The 18,884-nt window shown below is 46.4% G+C and overlaps 1 protein-coding gene across 5 annotated transcripts in view; it reads right to left on the reverse strand.

The window, feature by feature from the left end:
• Nucleotides 1–12,443: 12,443 nt before the first annotated feature.
• Nucleotides 12,444–18,884, reverse strand: part of NACC2 (NACC family member 2) — a 62,535-nt gene continuing 56,094 nt past the window's right edge. For all 5 annotated transcript variants that reach the window (XM_083485179.1, XM_083485182.1, XM_083485181.1 and 2 more), the window contains exon 6: nt 12,444–18,452. In XM_083485179.1, coding sequence (XP_083341305.1) covers nt 17,935–18,452 — 518 coding nt within the window. In that variant the 3' untranslated portion in view covers nt 12,444–17,934. The remainder of the gene's footprint in view (nt 18,453–18,884) is intronic.

Below are 18,884 nucleotides of genomic sequence, written 5' to 3' on the forward strand. Positions count from 1 at the left end.
CCATCTTGTCCAAAAATGACAACAAAACATTCCATTTTGGTGACTACAACCTTGGTTTAAGCAGTCATTTGGGACCTAGCTGTGAGTTTCTAACCTGCTCCCTGGTGTCTCCAAGGAGGGTTGACTTGAACACCCGCAGAAAGTGAGTGTGGGGAGGTTGGATCCCACTCGTGTAATAGTCTCGATTCTCACCCAGAAACAGAAAACATTTCAAAGGTGTTTTTTCACAATAGGTTTTGACAATTTGATTTAGAAGGCACAGAAAGGCAAAGGCAAAGCCATCCTTCGTGATGGATTAGTGATGCTCTAGAAATGACAAAGCCCCACAAGAGGGCAGAGGAGGGCTGGAAGCACCAGCCAGAAAAGATTGAATCATCTCCACCGCATAGAATCACAGAGTTGGAAGGGACCCCAAGGGTCATGTAGTCCAACTCCTTGCAATGAGAGGGTCTTGGGGGTAGCAGCCGCTTAGAACATCTGCTGTGATTGATGGATTCCCAATAGCAACAATACTTAACTGGAAAGTGCAACACACACTTCTTTTATTGCATTTTACCTATTTACTTCAAATTAAAGCAATGAATTTCATTCAAACTTGACTTCCCTTGCAATGCAAGGTACAGGGTGGGCACAAACAAAGAGACACACAACTCCAAGGCAGGCAGAAAATAAGAAGTCAGATGAATACACCTGGACTCCCCTGACATTAATTCAGCCTACCAGCTCCTGACCAGGACCGCCCCTCTTCCCCAGCCAAATAAAACTCATTTCCCAGGCTGATGAAAGCAAAGGGACATCAGCAGCCATGGGAGAAAGCCAGACACTTCTATTTTGATTCCAGGCACCCTGCTTTGGGGATCTGAACTGAAAACTTTGTTGCCAGGTTGAGAAGCACCAGTTCAAGGCAGCACCTGGAGCCTGACTCCTGAAGGGGACTCATCTTGGGATTCTTATGGCCTCCCCTTTCCCCACAGGAAGTTTGGGGGCAGCAGGAGAGGGTAACAAGTTATGCTGTGGATGGTTTGAAAAGGGGCTCCAGTTCCACCACTTTCCTTCACTGGAAATTGTTGGCTGGGGCATGCATGTGGTGTTGCTATTTTCACCTGTGCTGCAATGTGGCTGCTAAACAGTGTTATGTGACCTCAACATTGCAACACTTCTTTCCCCATGTTTCTAGGGTGAGAAGGGTTTTTTTGTGGGAGTGAGGGTTTTTCCTGGGAACAAGCCATTCCCCCATGCAACCTGCCAGATTGGTTTATGCTCCGAGGGCCTCAGCCCACTATACCTGAAGGAGCGTCTCCACCCCCATCGTTCTGCCGGGACACTGAGGTCCAGCAGCAAGGGCCTTCTGGCGGTTCTCGCACTGAGAGAAGCAAATCTACAGGGAACCAGGCAGAGGGCCTTCTCAGTAGTGGCACCCGCCCTGTGGAACACCCTCCCATCAGATGTCAAAGAGATAAACAACTACCTGACATTTAGAAAACATCTGAAGGCAGCCCTGTTTAGGAAAGTTTTCAATGTGTGACATTTTAATGTATTTTTAATCTTTGTTGGAAGCCGCCCAGAATGGCTGGGGAAACCCAGCCGGATGGGCTGGGTACAAATAATAAATAATTCTTCTTCTTCTTCTTCTTCTTCTTCTTCTTCTTCTTCTTCTTCTTCTTCTTCTTCTTCTTCTCCTCCTCCTCCTCCTCCTCCTCCTCCTCCTCCTCCTCCTCCTCCCAGATTCATCAGGCAAACGTCTAACCACCCTTGCACTGAGCTTTGAATGATCTTGAGGATTGAGATTATTAATTCTTTTTTTGTCTTTTCCAAATATTCATAAAGCCCTATTGCTGTGCCGTTTATTCTTTGATGGTTTCCTTAATGGGGTGGCTAGCGTCACTTGATTTCCAGTATTTTACAGACCCAGCTCCATTACTTTGCTTAACTGTGTGCCCTAACTGGGTAAAGTTGGGTTTAGATGCTTAAAGCCTATGTACTCAAAATACCTGAAGAAAGCATTACTGTCCTAGTACAAAAGTTGTATAAACAGATGGTTTGCCTCTGGAAGGAACATAGAAGAATAGAATCACAGAACTGTAGAGCTAGAAGAGATCCTGATGGCTATTTAGTCCAGTGTTCTCCAACCTTTTTCCGACCATGGTTTCCTTCCTATGGCCCACCCCATGGGCATAGCTGAAGGGGGCAGGGGAGAGCAACTGCCCCCCATAAGTAACAAATCAATACAAATCTGAGGTTCTGCCCCCCTAACAAAAATCCTGGCTACACCCATGCCACCTTCCATCCTACTGGTAGAAAGTTAGCTATTTAAATGTTTTGTTTGTAAATAGAACATGTTGTATTTATATTTTTTATAGTTTATACAAAATACAATTACATAAAATGATAGAAACAAAATGAAACATTGTTGAAACAGAAAAACATAGAATCATCTTTCTAGTCCAACCCCCTACAATGTAGCAAACTCTGCTAAAGCATCCATGACAGATGCCCATCCAACCTCTGCTTAGAAACCACCAAGGAAGTTGAGTCCAGAACGTCCTGAGGGAGATCCATCTTCTATGTATTAAAAAAGTAAACAATACTTAATTGACCCTAGTTATTTGACATAGAGGTGGAAACCTACAGATACAGTCCAAAAGGTGCACAGGGAGTTTTGTATATATGGGAGAATCTTAAAAAGAAAGTGGTCCTCGCTGACTTGGTGCAAAAAGCTCTTGTCATTCAGAGAAGCCCTGGCTGCCTAGATAAAACACTATAGCCCCCCCACCCTTACCTGGGAGTAAGGCCCACTGAACTCGGTGTGGCTTTCTTTTGAGTAGACTTATTTACTAGATGCAAGTCAGAAACACCAGATAACCCCACTCAGCTAGGCACTGGGGTGGATTTCACCGGGTGCCTTGCAGAGCCAGGCTGACGGGCCCTGCGTCACTTGGCAACATCCGAAGGCCCTGATCCACTAGGTGCTGGGGTGGATTGCACCCTGCACCTTGCAGAGTCAGGCCCAGGCTGCCACTGCATCCAGCACTGGAAGCACCAACAAGCAGCTCTGGCTTGCCCAGCCCTATCAATTGCTGCCCCACCACTGCACTCACCTGACCTGGGGGTTCTGGACAGCAGGCTCTACTGGTCAAAATGGGAGGCTCAGCAATCACCCTCTCCCTCCAGAAACAAACCAGGACTGCTCCAAGGAAACCCATGTGGCAAAAAGGAGCATTAGGACCTGGTTGGCCACCCTCTTGCCAACTTGTGATTGGCCAAGCAGATAGCCAGTCAATCAGGATTTTAAAAAAAAAGATTTCCCCCTTTACTTCTCATTTCCCTCTGTGGCCCCCTAGCCTTGTGCTGTGCCCCACCCCCATTTACGGGATTTTCACCTGTGGCCCCCTTGGAATATCCTGGGGGCTCCCAGGGGGCTGTATGGCCCCAGTTGGGAAACACTGATTTAGTCCAACCCCCTGCAATGCAGGAATCGTGGCTAAAGCATCCCTGACAGGTGGCCACTCAATCTCGGATTAAAATCCCCCAGTGAACTAGAGACCATCACCTTCCAAGGGAGTCTGTTCCGCTGAGATAACTTAGTTCATAGAACATGAGACATCTGAGGGTGATGGGTTTGAGCCCCACATCGGGCAAAAGATCCTTGCATTGCAGCGTGTCGGACTAGAGGACCCTCGTGATTCCCACCCCTGAACAGAATTCCATTCCCAGTCTGCATTTGTAAGAACTCATTCATTTAGTGTGGAAGCACCTGTACTTTGGAACTCCCTGTATCTTAATATCAAGCAGGTGCTTTCCCGGTATTCCTTTGGTGACTGTTAAAAGAATTCCTGTTTTGATAAGCCTGTCCATATGCTTAGAAAGCTGATGTGAATTTTAATCTGTTTTTGTATTTTAACTTTTGTATGTTTTAAAGTATTGTTGTATTTTTTTTCCTGGATTTTAATGTTTTATCTTTTTGGTAACTGCTTTTTGTTTTGTTTAAAGCAATCAAGTGGCATAAATTTAAATAAACAGATAGATGCTATAGGCTCAGTTACTCTGAGCTGGACTGGGAAAGTCAGTGTCACTATGAGCAGAAAGGGGTCCTGCAACAAAAAGGGTGCAGTGTATCCTCATCCCCTGAGAAGAGTTCAGCTCTTGCACAGCACCCCAGGCCCTTATGGCCTCCCCCCAGGTTGCTAGCACATTGTGTAAGGATTTCAAACAGGAATTTCGGCCCATCCTCAATGCCTCCTTTTTTCCATTGCATGTCTTGCAGCTTACTTCGGCATGTGGATACTTTCCTCTTCAACCTGGTGCTCTATTCCTCTTGGCCTCCAACCACCTGAGCTGGCTATTAGAGGGGAATCTATTTTGCACTGCCTCTTCTCCCTCTTTATGGAACAGAATCTCAGGAGTCCCTGCACGGATGGACTAACTCTCAAAGTATTTCAAAAACAGCTTAATAGACTGTGCTGTTCCTGCCCAGATCCCATTTTCAGCAACCGAACCCCACAAAGGACAGGTCTTGTTTTCCCCAATGCCACGAGGAGGTAGGGAGCTTTCTGAGGGGGCTTGCATTTTACTTAAGAACCTAGAAAGAGAGTGTGCATTATGGCATGTTTTATTGGGGGGGGGGACCCTCTTCCCCATTTTGCCGTAACACAAAGCAATAAAGATGAAGGCCGACAGAACCCTTCTCATCTGGCATCTCAGGCTCGTAAATGAGTCTCATATTTATAGTGCTACAGCAGAGAGGAAATGACTATTGAGCACCTGATTTAGCCATTCAAATTCTTTGTAGTGCTTTAGATTAATAAAAAGAATTTAATAACGAATCAAGATGGTTTATATGGCATGGGAATCACAGCTACTATACTTCCATTGCTGAAAAATGGGAAGTGGGAAGAGAAAGAGGCGATATAACCTATGGTAAAAATGACAAAAAAAACCTACCAATTCCAGTTATATACTATGGGCTTGCTTGCTTTTTTTAACCCAATAAATATAATTGAGTCTTCTGCCCATTTGAGATGATTTGGTGGGAACCTATGTAATTTTTTGGTTAAAAACCACCTCATCCTCAGCGGCTTAAGAAAGCAATTAAATGCAAAATAAATTCTACCGTCAGTGCACTTAAAATCAGATCAAGGCTCATTTACTACCACCAATGAATCAGTTATTCATTTCCAGCCTGCAAACAGTCTACTCCGTTAGTCTCCTCTCCACCACTATATTTCTAAATGCTGCAGCAACCAGTTAACCTTTGCATAGCAGCAAGTAGCTTAAAATGTTCTCAGTGCAGTTAGGAGTCACAGAATCAGAACTATAGTGTTGCAAGTGATTCAAAGAGCCATCTAGTCCAACCCCCTGCAATGCAGGAATCACAGCTACATCAGCCGGACTGCTGGGGTTCCTCTGGCTGAGCATGTGTCCTTGCTACACTGTGACTGTGGCTTCTAATCTGAGAAGCTGGCCTGGTCTTATGATGCAAAGGTAAAGGGACCCCTGACCATTAGGTCCAGTCGCCGACGACTCTGGGGTTGCAGCGCTCATCTCGCTTTACTGGCCGAGGGACCCGGCGTACAGCTTCCGGGTCATGTGGCCAGCATGACTTAGCCGCTTCTGGCAAACCAGAGCAGCTCACGGAAATGCCATTTACCTTCCCACCGGAGCGGTACCTATTCATCTACTTGCACTTCATAATTTCGAACTGCTAGGTTGGCAGGAGCAGGGACAGAACAATGGGAGCTCACCCCGTTGCGGGGATTTGAACCGCCGACCCTCTGATCGGCAAGCCCTAGGCTCTGTGGTTTAACCCACAGCGCCACCTGTGTCCCGTCTTATGATGTAGGTGTCCTTAAAAACAAAGGGAGACCTGAATGAGGTGCAATGGGTGATTCCTGCAGAAAAGACCTTTTCAGTGGTGAACCCCTCCCTCCAGTAATGGAAAGTTCTTCCCAAAGAGAAACCTGAGAACTTCCAAGAAAATTAAAGTCTCCAAGGAAGAAATATGCCTAACAATTGCTACAGTTTGATACAATTTCCTTCATAAGTCATCTGCCTATGCTTAATTTATTCATGGGCATCATTTTAATGCAACATCATACATATTCATGCCATTATTGATGGCTGTGCTAGAAAATGCTTGCACCATTTCAGAGAATTGTAAGCACAGCTCCCACTGCTCCCAAGAAAGTCTTCCGGGCCTTCCTGGGGCTTTCCTGACACTACAGACAATATTAATATTAACAATATTAACCATTCACATGGGCAGAGATGCTTGCTAAAGCCACAGTGGCTTAGCATTAACATGCATTTGCTGCAAGCTCAGGAATGAAATAGGATGCTTCATGAAGTTGACAGGGAGATCTGTTTTGGAGTCAGTCCCTCTAAGTCTCACATGTAGCCACAACTTGATTTGAATTCTCAACTGCTGCAAATGGGTCTAGCTGTGGCTTGTTCAACATACAGCCACCACCTGCCAAGGAGGGGGCCCAGACAGCAGCAGCAGCAAAGAGTACATGAAATGGCACGGCACTGGTAGCATTTCCCTATTTTTAAATTGTGAAATGAATGCTGTTGGGATAGAGCACACAGCTTCTATGAAATCGTAACAACTTTCAAACATAGGGTATCCTTTCTTCCAGACATCACAGCTGAGCACAATTTCTGAAGCTACTTTGCTTCCACAGGATAGGCCCTGCCTGCCACTATGAAACACAGACATCAGTCTAAAATCTCTTATACCTTTTATGTAAAGCTGGTACTTACCATGTTGTTACAGTAAGTGCCACACTTTTAACCAATGCTTTTCTTCTAGAAAAAAATGGTGCCAGTACTGTGTACTCTTGAGTACCCCTATAAAAAAGCACCGTCTATTCCTACAAAGGTCTTTCATCTGAATTTACCTAAAAATTTTACCTAAACGATGTCTCGTGCTTCTCTGTCAGCTATCACACATAGGAAGGTGGCCAATACAGGGTCAGACCATTGACCCGTCTTGCCCACCTGCATGGACTGGCAGTTCTCCAGGGCTTCAGGCAAGATTCCAGCCCTACCTGGAGGAGATGCTACCTGCAGACCACGCTCTACCACTAACCAAACCAGAGATCCTTCCTGCCACCCTCTGCCTTTCAGGGGCGAACAAGGCAAAGGAGGGAAACTCAGCAACAGCAGGAGCATGGCTGGTGCTCTGGTGACCCCATGGACGGTGCGCTGGGAAGCTGACCCACAGAGCAGCTCAGTCATCAGCAGTCGCCAGGCAGGGGCATTTTTTGCCGTGCAAAAGGCAGGCGGCCTCAATTCTTCCAGGCTGCCCAAAGGGCCGGTCATCCATTCACCCGTTTGTTTGGCTGCGTGGGGGTGAGAGGGGCGGCGAATGGGGCGAGGCAGGCAGAAACAGGGCAAGCCCCAACGAATCCGCCCAGCCTACTCCGCAGGGCTGTTGTGGGAATTATCACTACGGGGAGGAGGGCAGCGGGTCCACGTGCAGCGCCCTGAACTCCCTCAAGGGGCTGAAACACCATCGCCGTCGGGACCGCCCCGCCTCCAAACATTATCGGGATCCTCCCGCCTCACACTCTCAGGAGAGGGAGGGACGGGCGGCGGCGGCACCACGACTTAGCTGACTCTCGTCCGCTCCGTCTTCTTGCCTTTCTTCCTTTGGGGCAGCGGCGAGGAAAAAGTCGCGCGGGCCGATGGCATCATCGCAGGGCGCCAATCCGCCGCAGCCTCCAAGGCGGAAGTGCGAGCCGGGAAGCGGTTACCTAGCAACGGAGAGGAAAGGTCCGAGGCCTGCTGGGCCTTTGGAGTACATCCATGACATGCGTTAAACTGGTTTTCATATTGCTTTAAAGTTTAAACCAATCGTAGTTCTGCTTCCCCCTCCCCCGAAAAAGAGAAGAATACTGTACTAGGAACTTTAATTTGTTTAAGATGCTGAGGATGGTTAGGAGGCTCTACAGCTACAATTCCCGGAGTTCCTTGCGAAAAGGGATTGATTGCTAAACCACTCTGCAATTTGCAACCCTGGGAAGGGGGAAGATATCCTAACTCCCGAACTACAGTTCCCAGAAATCTTGGTTTGGGGAGGAGCCATGGCTCTTTAAAGTGGTCTCTTAACGTTTTCAGTGCATAGTGTGAATGTAGCTTTGATTTGCTTTTTCCTGCCTGGTAAGGGAAAGTTAGAAGAGTGGAGGGCAGGATGGGATCTCCGGCCCTCCAGTGGCTGTGGGAGGCTGACCAATCCCCTCGCCCCTTCCCCCTAGCCACACTAGCCAGTGCTGATGGGGGCTACAAAGAGCAGCCACATTTGGAGGCTCGCAGGTGCTCCTCACCCTTGTCATAAAGCTCCCCTCCCTTTTTTTCAGGGGGCCCCAACTGAGTCCATCAACAATTCCCACACTGGGCAAATTCATTGCCCTGTTGAATGTTTAACTGTAGTAAAACAAGGCATTTTCTTTAGGATTGGGAAGTCAACCATTATTTTGTTATGCTGTTAACTGTGCAACTGGGTTTTTATTTCAATTTCCCCCATAAATTTTACCCCACACCTTCAGCCTGCAAGGACAGCTAACACAAAGGGAAAAAAAACAATATGGGATAAAATCAGTTGCTGATAATATGTGGCTTCCCACAATACCCAGATTATTTTGCTTCTCCTACAAATTTCCTGGGAACCACCTTAAGCCCACAAATTTCCCTTGATCACTTCTTGCCATTTTTGTTTTCAAAAAGAGATTTGGGAGATGTGGTTCATTAGTACCACCTCTTAAGAGCTGTTTCCCAAACAACGACTTCTTTTTTATGACTTCCTGCATTTTACCAAATATGTCAGCAAACTTTAAATACCTCTCCTTCTCTCCCCTAGAAACCAGTTTATGGACTCTTCCATGAAGAAGAGGACAAGAAGTGAAGGAGAAGCCCTGCCTCTATTCCAGAACAGTTTTTACAATTAACAGAATATATGTACAGCCCGAGCTTACAGCACACAACTGATTCTGATTAAACATTAAGTAAGAACTTTCTGATGGTAAGAGCTCTTTGACAATGGAAAGTATTTCCTAGGAAGGGGGTGGACTCCCCTTCATTGGTGGTTTCTAAACAGAGGTTGAATGGCCATTTGTCAGGGATGCTTTAGCTGTGATTCCTGCATTGCAGGAGGTTGCATTAGGTCAGGCACCCCCAAACTCAGCCATCCAGATGTTTTGGGGCTACAACTCCCACCATCCCTAGCTAGCAAGACCAATGGTCAGGGATGATGGGAACTGTAGTCCCAAAACATCTGGAGGGCTGAGTTTTTGGGTGCCTGCATTAGGTGATCCTTGAGGTCCCTTCCAACTCCACAGCTATGATTCTATGAAAATGATGTGGGGAAGCATTAAGTCATCACACTTGAGCGCCACCATTCTGTACACTGCTGTTGCAATTGCCACAGATGAGATGGCAGGGTGGGAAGAAGTGATCCCCAGTGCTAAGAAACCAAGAGGTTGAGTTTCCCTGTGACCTGGGGCTAGGGAATATCTATGTTGTACTATTTTATTGTTGTTAGCCACCCTGAGCCCGGCTTCGGCTGGGGAGGGTGGGATATAAATAAAGTTTTTTAAAAATTATTATTATTATTATTATTATTATTATTATTATTACAGCTCTACAAATGTTGATGGACTCTTAGCTCTTCTCAGACCCTGCAACCAGTATGGCCGGTGGCCAGGGATAAAAGTATTATGCCAGATTTTCATGAATATGATTTAAGGGACCCACACATTTTAGATTTCACACTTCTCCCAGGCAAATCCAGCAGTAAAGGAAATAAGATAAAGCTCCATGGCTACGAGGAAGAGCTGCACTAGGCAGTGTTTCTAAGGTAGGGGCACTTATTTATTTAAGAGAGTTCTCTCTACTTCAACAGCAGGGAAAGGTACATGGAAAAATGTAGGTGAGTTAATTAATAATAATAATAATAATAATAATAATAATAATAATAATAACCAACATTTCCCAGTCTACACATTTGGCATTAAACAGGATGGGTAGCCAGTTCCATGATTCCACCAAACCAGCAGTTGTAGCTGCAGTTGTTCAGCACCAATTAGGGGACAGTTCCACAGTCCCAAAACAAAAAAAATGCAACCAAATATTCACACAGTTGGGGTTTTTTTTTAAATGCAAAAGTTGCCAATTGGGGTGGGGAGGCCAAAACAGCAGCCCCTTCCTCACACTTGTTCTCAGGCAGTTTTTCTAGCTTTGCATTTGCTCTGGTGCTGCCTCCTTCTGGAAAGGCTCCTTCACTCTAGGAACTGTGTCATGAAGCAGCAAATAATTCATTCCTATTTCTTATTCCTGCAACCGACCACCATCCATCCCCTACTGACAATACTGCAAGCCAAAGACCTCATTTGGGAAATGGCATTGATAAGTAATCAGTGTGAAGTATGGGATCATCTGGGCTTTGGCTTTCCTAAAACACTGATGCCTGCAAGAAAAGGGAAAGTCTGATTATAACAACTCATTTAGAATAAATCAGTTTGGAAATGGCTTCTATAACACAGTAGGAAGTTTTATGATTCTACATTACAATGGTTTAGGGGGCCCCTCCTATCCATAGGAAAGAAATTAAATGGCTGTGGTTTGGGAGCAATTGCTTTATATATATTTTAGGTAACTAGAGGAAAATGCAACTTTGCAGCATTTTAATGGTCAATTTGCCTAGGTAAACAGGCAGTAAACTGACAGTTACTGCAGCTATCATGCTTGATGTTGAACACTGGCCTCGGAAATGGGCTGGAAGAGAAAAGCTCAAACCAGCCATGGATCCTTTAGGTGGCACTTTTACGTGGCTATAGTCTCATGCACTAACAGCTGTGATGAAAACATCCTTTCTTACTATGTTTTGATACAACAGGGTACCTAAGCTCCAATTTAGGTCCTTAGTTGCTGTAAGAGCGAACTGCCCCCCCCCATACAGCTCATCTTTGCCCTGCTCAGTGATAATCCTAGCTGGCATACATCATATTGATAAGACTGCGTATCAGTGATATCATCAGGATTGGATGCCGGGGACAGAACTCTAGGATTCAGAATACGAGACACCCACCCACACCATTCCCACATGCAGCAGGGATAGCATACCATGTTTTGAAATAAGTAAAGCAACACACATTGGGCTCCAGAGACCAAAGTTCTCAAATGGCCTGCACTAATATCCAGGGGCTCTCTAAGCTTCAGAAAGGGGCCTGGTCCAGGCCTTATTTGGAGAATCCAGGAACCAAATGCAGGGCCTTTTGCAAACAAAACACATACTCCACCTCTGAGCTTTTCCGAGCGTTGAGAACTGGCTGGCTGGCAGAGTTGTCACTCCATGACTTATTACTTGACCATTTTTAAGTGGCAACGACAGAGACTAACCTCAGGGCCTTTGAAAGGAAAAGCAGCTGCTCGAGTTAGGTCTGTCAGGGCCCCTTACTTGGCCCACAAGACCATGTTCCCCTGCCAGTAGTGCCCACCTGTCCTACTCCTAACATGTGTGGGGCAAGGGAAGATGTGGCTTCCTGTCAAAAGTGGGGCTTGCTGGCACTCAACTTTTCTTCAAGAAGCTTGATTTCAAGCCAATTCCCCAGGTTGGAGATGGGACTGGCACACGGCACAGCCACCATCTGTCTGTGCCATGTGCCCCTTACCTGGCCTGCCCCACCTCTCACACCATACCTCCCCCTACCCTGAACCACTGTGATTGGGACCTCTCCTGCTGTCTCCAGCTCCTCTTTTCTGAGGCACATCCCATAAAAAGCTCAGATTTAGAAGCATACAAGGTAAAATAATTAATAACAATTTAAAACATTTTTTACAAATGGGGAAATAACAGAACTGAAACCAGCTAAACAATACCCCAACCTAAAGGTCTGTTCAGCTGCCTCAGCTTTCAAAGCTGCAGTCAGTCAGGGCCCAGCCCTCCTAGGCAAGGTGGAAAAGATCTGAAAGGCAGGGAGCAAGTCCCCCAAGACTCACGACCAAGATGGTGTCTGAAAAGCTCAGCAGTCTCAGCTACACCCGCACAACTCCTCTGTAGAATGAGTCCCCCTTTATCTGAGCAAAACACTATTTCTTCCCCCACTTGCCTTGCATTTTCACCCGTCTTAAAAGCAAACAGAGCTCCAAAACAGGAATTTCATGGCCACCCCCAGAAGTGATGAGGAATAACCCTTTTTTGAAGATTCAATTGTGCCTCAATACTTACATATGAACACAACCTATTTATCTGTCAATAAATGGCACATAACACAATTCAGAGGGCTTATACTCACAGGCGCTGTATTGCAGTAAAATGTAGGGGACAGGACCAGATTTATAGGAAACCAGAATCATTCTACGCCCCACCCTACCTCAGCCCCTTCTTACCCCCATTGTACTCCAGAAATGATGGATGAGGGAGCAGGGCAGCAGAAACAAGAGACACATGGTTTTATTTACTTTATTATTTTGTAAATGTGAATTTTACAAAGCATTTTCATCATTAATGATCACATTTTTCCATGGATTTTTCATTATATGAAAAGCGCTACAACCATACTTTGAACTCTTGGAAGGGGGCTTGTGAAGAAGAGACATCTTGAAGCCACTTCCCCACGTTACCCCCGCCCCCGCCCAGCCACCTGACACTGTTCTGAATCTATAGTGTTAGCCATGGCTGTAACAGTCTCAAGCTGAGGGATGGCACATAAATAACAAAGAGAATAAACAAAACTTTGCGTGGCTGAAACAACTCCAAAGCACTTCAAAATCTCCCCTATTAGCGCTGGGATTTTAAACTTTTCATTTATTTTTAACAGTCATGAGTTACAGTACTACTGGGTACTCTTGATAAAGACTCCAAGAGAAACCCTTTTGCTCTCTTAAGACTTTTCTCTCAGGCAGTTCAAAAGGATCTGCACACAATCTGAATCAAGTGCAATCCAAAGGTTCAAGTTAAACATATTTATACATTTTCTTGCTTAGCTATGACTTTATCATTTTTGAGTCTTAAAAATAGTATTGCAAGGTTGGGCTCCCTCCCCTCCACCTCAGACGTAAAAGTGCAAAAAGGACGTTTGGAAGAAACAGAAGATTGTAATTTCTTCAGCAAGGACAACACATGGGATCCCTCTTTCCCTCCTCTCATGCCAGCTTTGGCAGAGGCACAGATTGCCTTGCTCCAAGGTGGGCACCCAGTGAATTGACCACAACCCTCCATGGGCAGCCACAGCAGCACTGTAACAGTGACACTGAAAGGCCTGGCCCTTTAAGACTGGTTAGGGATCCCTTAATGGCCACAGGAGATATGGTCAAAATGCACAGCACATATCACAGGCTGCATCATTTGGACAGCTGTGAAAACTCTGCTGCTCAGGGAAGACAACATCACAGAGAGGGCCTCTTCTCAGGCAAAGATGATTACATGTAAAGCAGCCCGTCTCCCCCGGGCATCTTTCCCCCGGAGAGCACCATGCCCAAACGGCTGTGCCCTTTTTAGGACTCCCCCCTTCTCCTGCCCTGTCAGGTGGGGATGGCACCAATTTGCTTTTCCTCTTTGCATTTAATGCTGCAAGGAAGAAGATGCAGGAAAGAGAACTCACCAAGAGGGTCCCAATTCCTCAGTGATGGGAAGTACCAGGAAAGGTTGCCACACCAGGTGAGAAAACAGTCACAATCTTTTATCCACCCTGGCAAATCAGCATCCTACAAAAAAGCTAAACTTTCTAACCAGGATGCTTTCCAGCACTTAATTAAAATGAGAAAGAAGAATTTCTTCAAATTAAGCAAAACCCATTTCCAAACTGGATTCCCAGGACAGGTAAGAAAAAGTGGGGAACAGCCAAACATCTCTGGCAACTTGAGGGTTGAATTAGTGGCCATTTCAGTTGGAGCAAGAAGAGAATAACTGTCAGGGAAGTCTCAGAGCAGACAAAAGGACAGGACTTATGGCTTAACATGGTCTCACCTTTGCAATGAGATCAGATTTCTGGAAAAAAAATTCCGAGTCTTGTTTTTGGCTCCAAATTTTGGTTTAGAGTGAAAAAAAACCCTGGAATTGCACACTTCTGAGCAAGGGTTAGGTAAAGAAACCTTGGAGAAGCCAGGCTAATTTACAAAGCAACTGCAATCTGGGGATGTTTCCATTGCAGAAAAGGAGGGGTGGGAATGTTGGTTCAATTCTTATACTATGATGTGGCAACCACTAAATTCATTCGGTTTTCTCTCTCTTTAAAAAGGTGCTTGATATAACTTTTAATATATATATATATATAATATACACATGTAATATTGCTAACAGTCAAGCATTAAGAATAGAGGTGCAGACATACCATAAATACTTCTGCTTCCATTTTTATTTTATTTTTAAGATCTAGAGGGATGCCGTTTCCATTTCACATTATGCATCATCACAGTCAGAAAGCAACTCCCAGACACTCTCGTGACATTTCTAGCATTATTGTAAACAAAGAGGGGGAAATCGGGGCGGGGGGCATTCCTTCTGATCTGGCATTTCCCCCCCTCTCTGTCCCCTCCGCATGGAAAACAAGTGATCCAAAAAGGGCTAAGGCACTCAGGAAATCCCGATCATTCTGGGCTTCATTCTCACTTTACATTCTTTTATTTTGCGACATTCTTCCTTCCCACCAGGGAGGAGACAATCACGATCCACAGATACGTCTTGGAAATCTGCCCTTAAGCCTCCACATGCGGATCTGGTTTAGTGCAAATGCTCATTCTCATCAAGAAGACAAGGAAGGCCCCCCTCCCCAAAAACAAACCATTCACATTTTTTTTCAAGTTTACCTAAAGCTCTCTCTCTCTCTCTCTTTTACTAGAAAGTAAAAACAAACAAAGAAACCCCAAATAAAAATGTACATGAAATTGTGCTCGGTATAAAAATATATCTTAACTGTGCAATGCGACACTCTCTTCAGATTCTTTTCTAAGCCATTCAAGTATTTTCTTTATGTTCTGGTCATTTCATCATGGGGCCAGGGGCGGGTGGAACAGCTCCTGGATGCACTTTGTACCACCATTATTTTGGGTAGGGTATCCAATTGGAAGAGGAAATGACCCAAGGTAAGAAAGGCAGTAATCCTTTCAGTATGATACCATCATATTTCATGGACCCAATCCCACTTTACCACTGACTCAGGGAAAGATACAGAAGGGGGGGTCACTGCCCACAGAGCTGCCCCTACTCACTGGACCATCTAGGGCAGATCATTACTTGACTGCTCACTCTGATAACAAAGTTCTCATGCACCTGCAAATGCAGAATTAGGCCCTTGAAGGTGTGGAGTCAATGGCCTGATTGAGCTGCAGCTACAGAGGCATCCCAGGCCAGAAAAAGCCTGGAGACACGTTGGCTCAGCTTCCTGGTGCTTCTCCCCCTCCTCAAGGCCTCACCTATCCACTTCACCAGTGCTCAGCTGGTTTTAATCCTTTGTGGGGTGGCACTGGTACAGATCAGGGACCACAGTTTTTTTTATTCAGGGCCCAGAATGAAGTTTCAAATATTGGCCAAAGGCAAGGACTCCCTCCAAAGCCTCCATGGTCACATGGCAAATGGAGGAACCCCCAGGAAGAGAGTATACCCCCCCACAACACCTCATGCCATTGGCTCCAGCACTGAGCCTCACCTAGAGCTCAGAAAGTACCCATTGCAGAGCTCTCAGAAGCTCCCACTGTCCTGAGCTTTCTGCACCTGAAAAATCCCCCTCCCCCCTCAAGAGCCTGCTCTTTGTGGTCCCTTCCCAGAAACCCACACAGGGATCCTGCCTAGAAAAGCAGAGACAAACCCTTACATCAAGGAGGGTTTGGGCTAGGAATGGGGAGAGATTCTTAAGCAGCACACCCTTCATGGTGAAGCATCTCCTCTCACATACCAGGTGGGGGCCTTCCAGTAACTCCTGTGTTTCAATCAAGGTGACTGAATCTTGGGATAAACCATTCTAGAACAGCTAAGGGGATGGCTGCCAAGGACCCATTTTGGAGTTGGAAAAGGGGCAGATCCCAGAGCAAAAGCACCTTTCCCTTACAGAACTGTGGAGAGGAAAGAGGCCCCCAAGGGTAATCTAGGCAACCCCCAGCAACGGCCATCCAACCAGAGACCAGAGAAGGGGCCTCTTTGCCCTTCCATTTATGAAATAGCCAGTCGGGCCATGGTGGCTTCCCCCTACTCTCTCCTCTGCCACGCCTGTCTGACATATATTAGGGAGAGGTGCTGAGTGCAGCAAAAATGAGGCTGCTCTCCCCCTGACACACAACCACCCAAAAAGCAAGCTAGGCTGCCTGCCTGCTTCCCCAGCCCAGATCCCACTCCAACCTGCTCGGCCTCTTGCACACATGCTGGTTCTCCTTTGGCCAAAGTTCGCTCTGCACCCAACACCTTTCAAACACCCTACCAGACAAAGCAGCTCAAGCCATCAGAACTGAAAAACTTGTTCTCATATTTTACATGAGCCTTCTCAAAAAAAAGAAGGAAAAAAAGAGTGGGATCAAATAGGAAAACACAGATCCTAAAAAGGAACAATAGGGTTTGGGGTAGGGTTGGACAGCCACCAAAGACATCCATTCTGGCCAAGTGTGCCACAAAACTCTCAAGTTAGTGACTCCCTTCTCACCTCTCCCTCTGATCTCTTTTCTCTTCCCTGTCTGCTCCTTCAGAAATGCCTTCAGAAATGCCAAGAACAGCAACTGCAGCCCACACTCTGGCCCAGTAGAGCCTTACCATATTCCACCTCCATCAACACACCACTCAATGCTAACAATAACCTCCCTCCCCGGTCCCATGAGATGCATCAGGATAGAGTGAGGCCCTCAGTATTAGCCCCCTGGGGGGCACCTCTGCCCAGCCCAAGCAGCTTTTGCCTTTCACCATCTCTGCCAGCAAAATTTCAGCATTAAACAAAATGAAGCTCAAAGATACCCCTGTATCTAAGAACAGGCCAAATAGTATCATGGGAGTCATTCTGGAATGTTTTGTGCAGCCACACACCCACAATACTCCTCAGGACGAAATCCATGACACCCACAAATGGTGTCATGTGCCTAACCTGATTCAAATCATTTCAGAAGCTGTGCCAGAAAGAGCCCTGCGCTCACCTTCCAAAAAAGAAAAGAAAAGAAAAGAAACGAAACTCTGGGGGAAGCTATTGCCTGAGGGGGACACAAAGGAAAGTGTGGTGCCCTGGTGCCACTACCAGGCAGGGGCCACCATCAAGGGAAAAAAAAGGGCAATTAAGGCTTTCCATCCAGCAAATATCCTGAGCACTGGCCACCGGTGGAGTTTCCAGGCAAAAATGTCCCTTCGTCCCAACAGTACCTGCACAGGATATATTCCTAGTGGATTGTGCCTGAAAAAAATCCTCCCTGTCCATAAGTCAAACAAAAGGTCCAAGCAATGGAATTGTGCAGCAACCAAACCAAAACCTCACCCTACAGCAGCCAACCCCAGCAAGGCCTCCTCCTCATCCTCCATCAGCTCCTTGCCCCCTCCCCTCTCTGTACATGCCCCATCACAAGGAGGAGGAAGAGGAAGAGGAAGAGGAGGGCTGAGGATGGTGGTGGAGGAGGAGGAGGATGAATGGGGGAGAGGAATATCGCTTAGCTCTTTTGAAACAAAATCCTACTGCCTTCTAGACAAACCTCAGGATTTTTGATTTTAAAGGAGCCTGGGGTTTGTTTCATTTCCGTTTTCCGTAAGTAGGTTGCCTTAGGCCTAGAGTTGCTTACAGTATAACGAATGTGATATTTCCTTCATCCATCTTAAACACAAGCAGAATAAAAATCACATTTTTCTCAGGCAACAGTAGCAGTTCAGTAGGTAAATGGTTTGATCACATTTCTCTTTTTTCTGTATTAATAATGCATGCAAGCAGCTTTAGTATTAGAGATCCCTCGTTGGTCAAGCCCAGCATGATCCTGGCTCTTTCACAAAGTCCCTCCTCCTCCTCCTCCTCCGTAGGGGCCTTCTGGTCGTCTTGCCGGAGTCTCCGGCCGGCTAGTGGACCCAGATGGGCCCTGTTCGAAAGGCGGTGTGGTGCTGTGGCTCTCCAAAGCCATTGCTTCTGGGCCAGCAGACTCCTGGATGACAGAACTGGCCCCTTCCCCCTGCTCATTCGGCTCAAACAGCTGGCTGGATCTGTTGCTCTGATCCACAGTGACCGTGTTAGTTCTCAGTGCCACAATGGTTCCAGAATCCCCCCTCCGCTCCGCGTAGATCCGCTGTTCGAACATCTGAGCAGCGGAAGGCTGGAATTCAGGGTCCAGGGAGATACTGCTGGTAGTGGAGCCCATGACGGAGCGATACATCTCCATACCCTCCGGCAACATGGATTTGATCTTCGGCAGCCACCGCTTCCGCACCCGGCGGGCATTAGTGCACATGTCGGCTGCGATGACGTTCATCTCACTCTCCTTGAAACTTGGGGCAAAATTCTGGCAATACACTGCAAAGACAAGGGGGTGTTTTAGCTACAACAGAGGCAGAGTTTTAACATTTTTTCCCCCAGCATCAGGAACAATGGCCATAAAATTACAGATTGCATAAAGGTGCCTTTACAAGATTTGTAACATCCAGCACAGATAAGGAGACAGTGCTGGAAGGTCCTATAGTAGACTGTGAATTATTCACTATTTTAAGAAAGAAAGTTTGAATGCTTCCAGATTTGCATTCAACAGCTTGAATCACACCTCACCCGGCTGGTAGGAAACTAGCAAGCAAGCACAGAGAAGACCAGACCCAGCCTCTGCAGATGACAAACAATTTGTACTTATTGAGAGCCTCTCTGGCATTGCTCAACTCAAGGCCTCCCTCTCCTCATCCCCCTTTCAGAGCCAATTCTCCCAGTCATGCAGCTGCCAGAGTCACGAACCCTAAC

This window comes from Podarcis liolepis, assembly GCF_965112155.1.
Source record: "Podarcis liolepis genome assembly, chromosome: Z".
NCBI classification, from domain to species: Eukaryota; Metazoa; Chordata; class Lepidosauria; order Squamata; family Lacertidae; genus Podarcis; species Podarcis liolepis.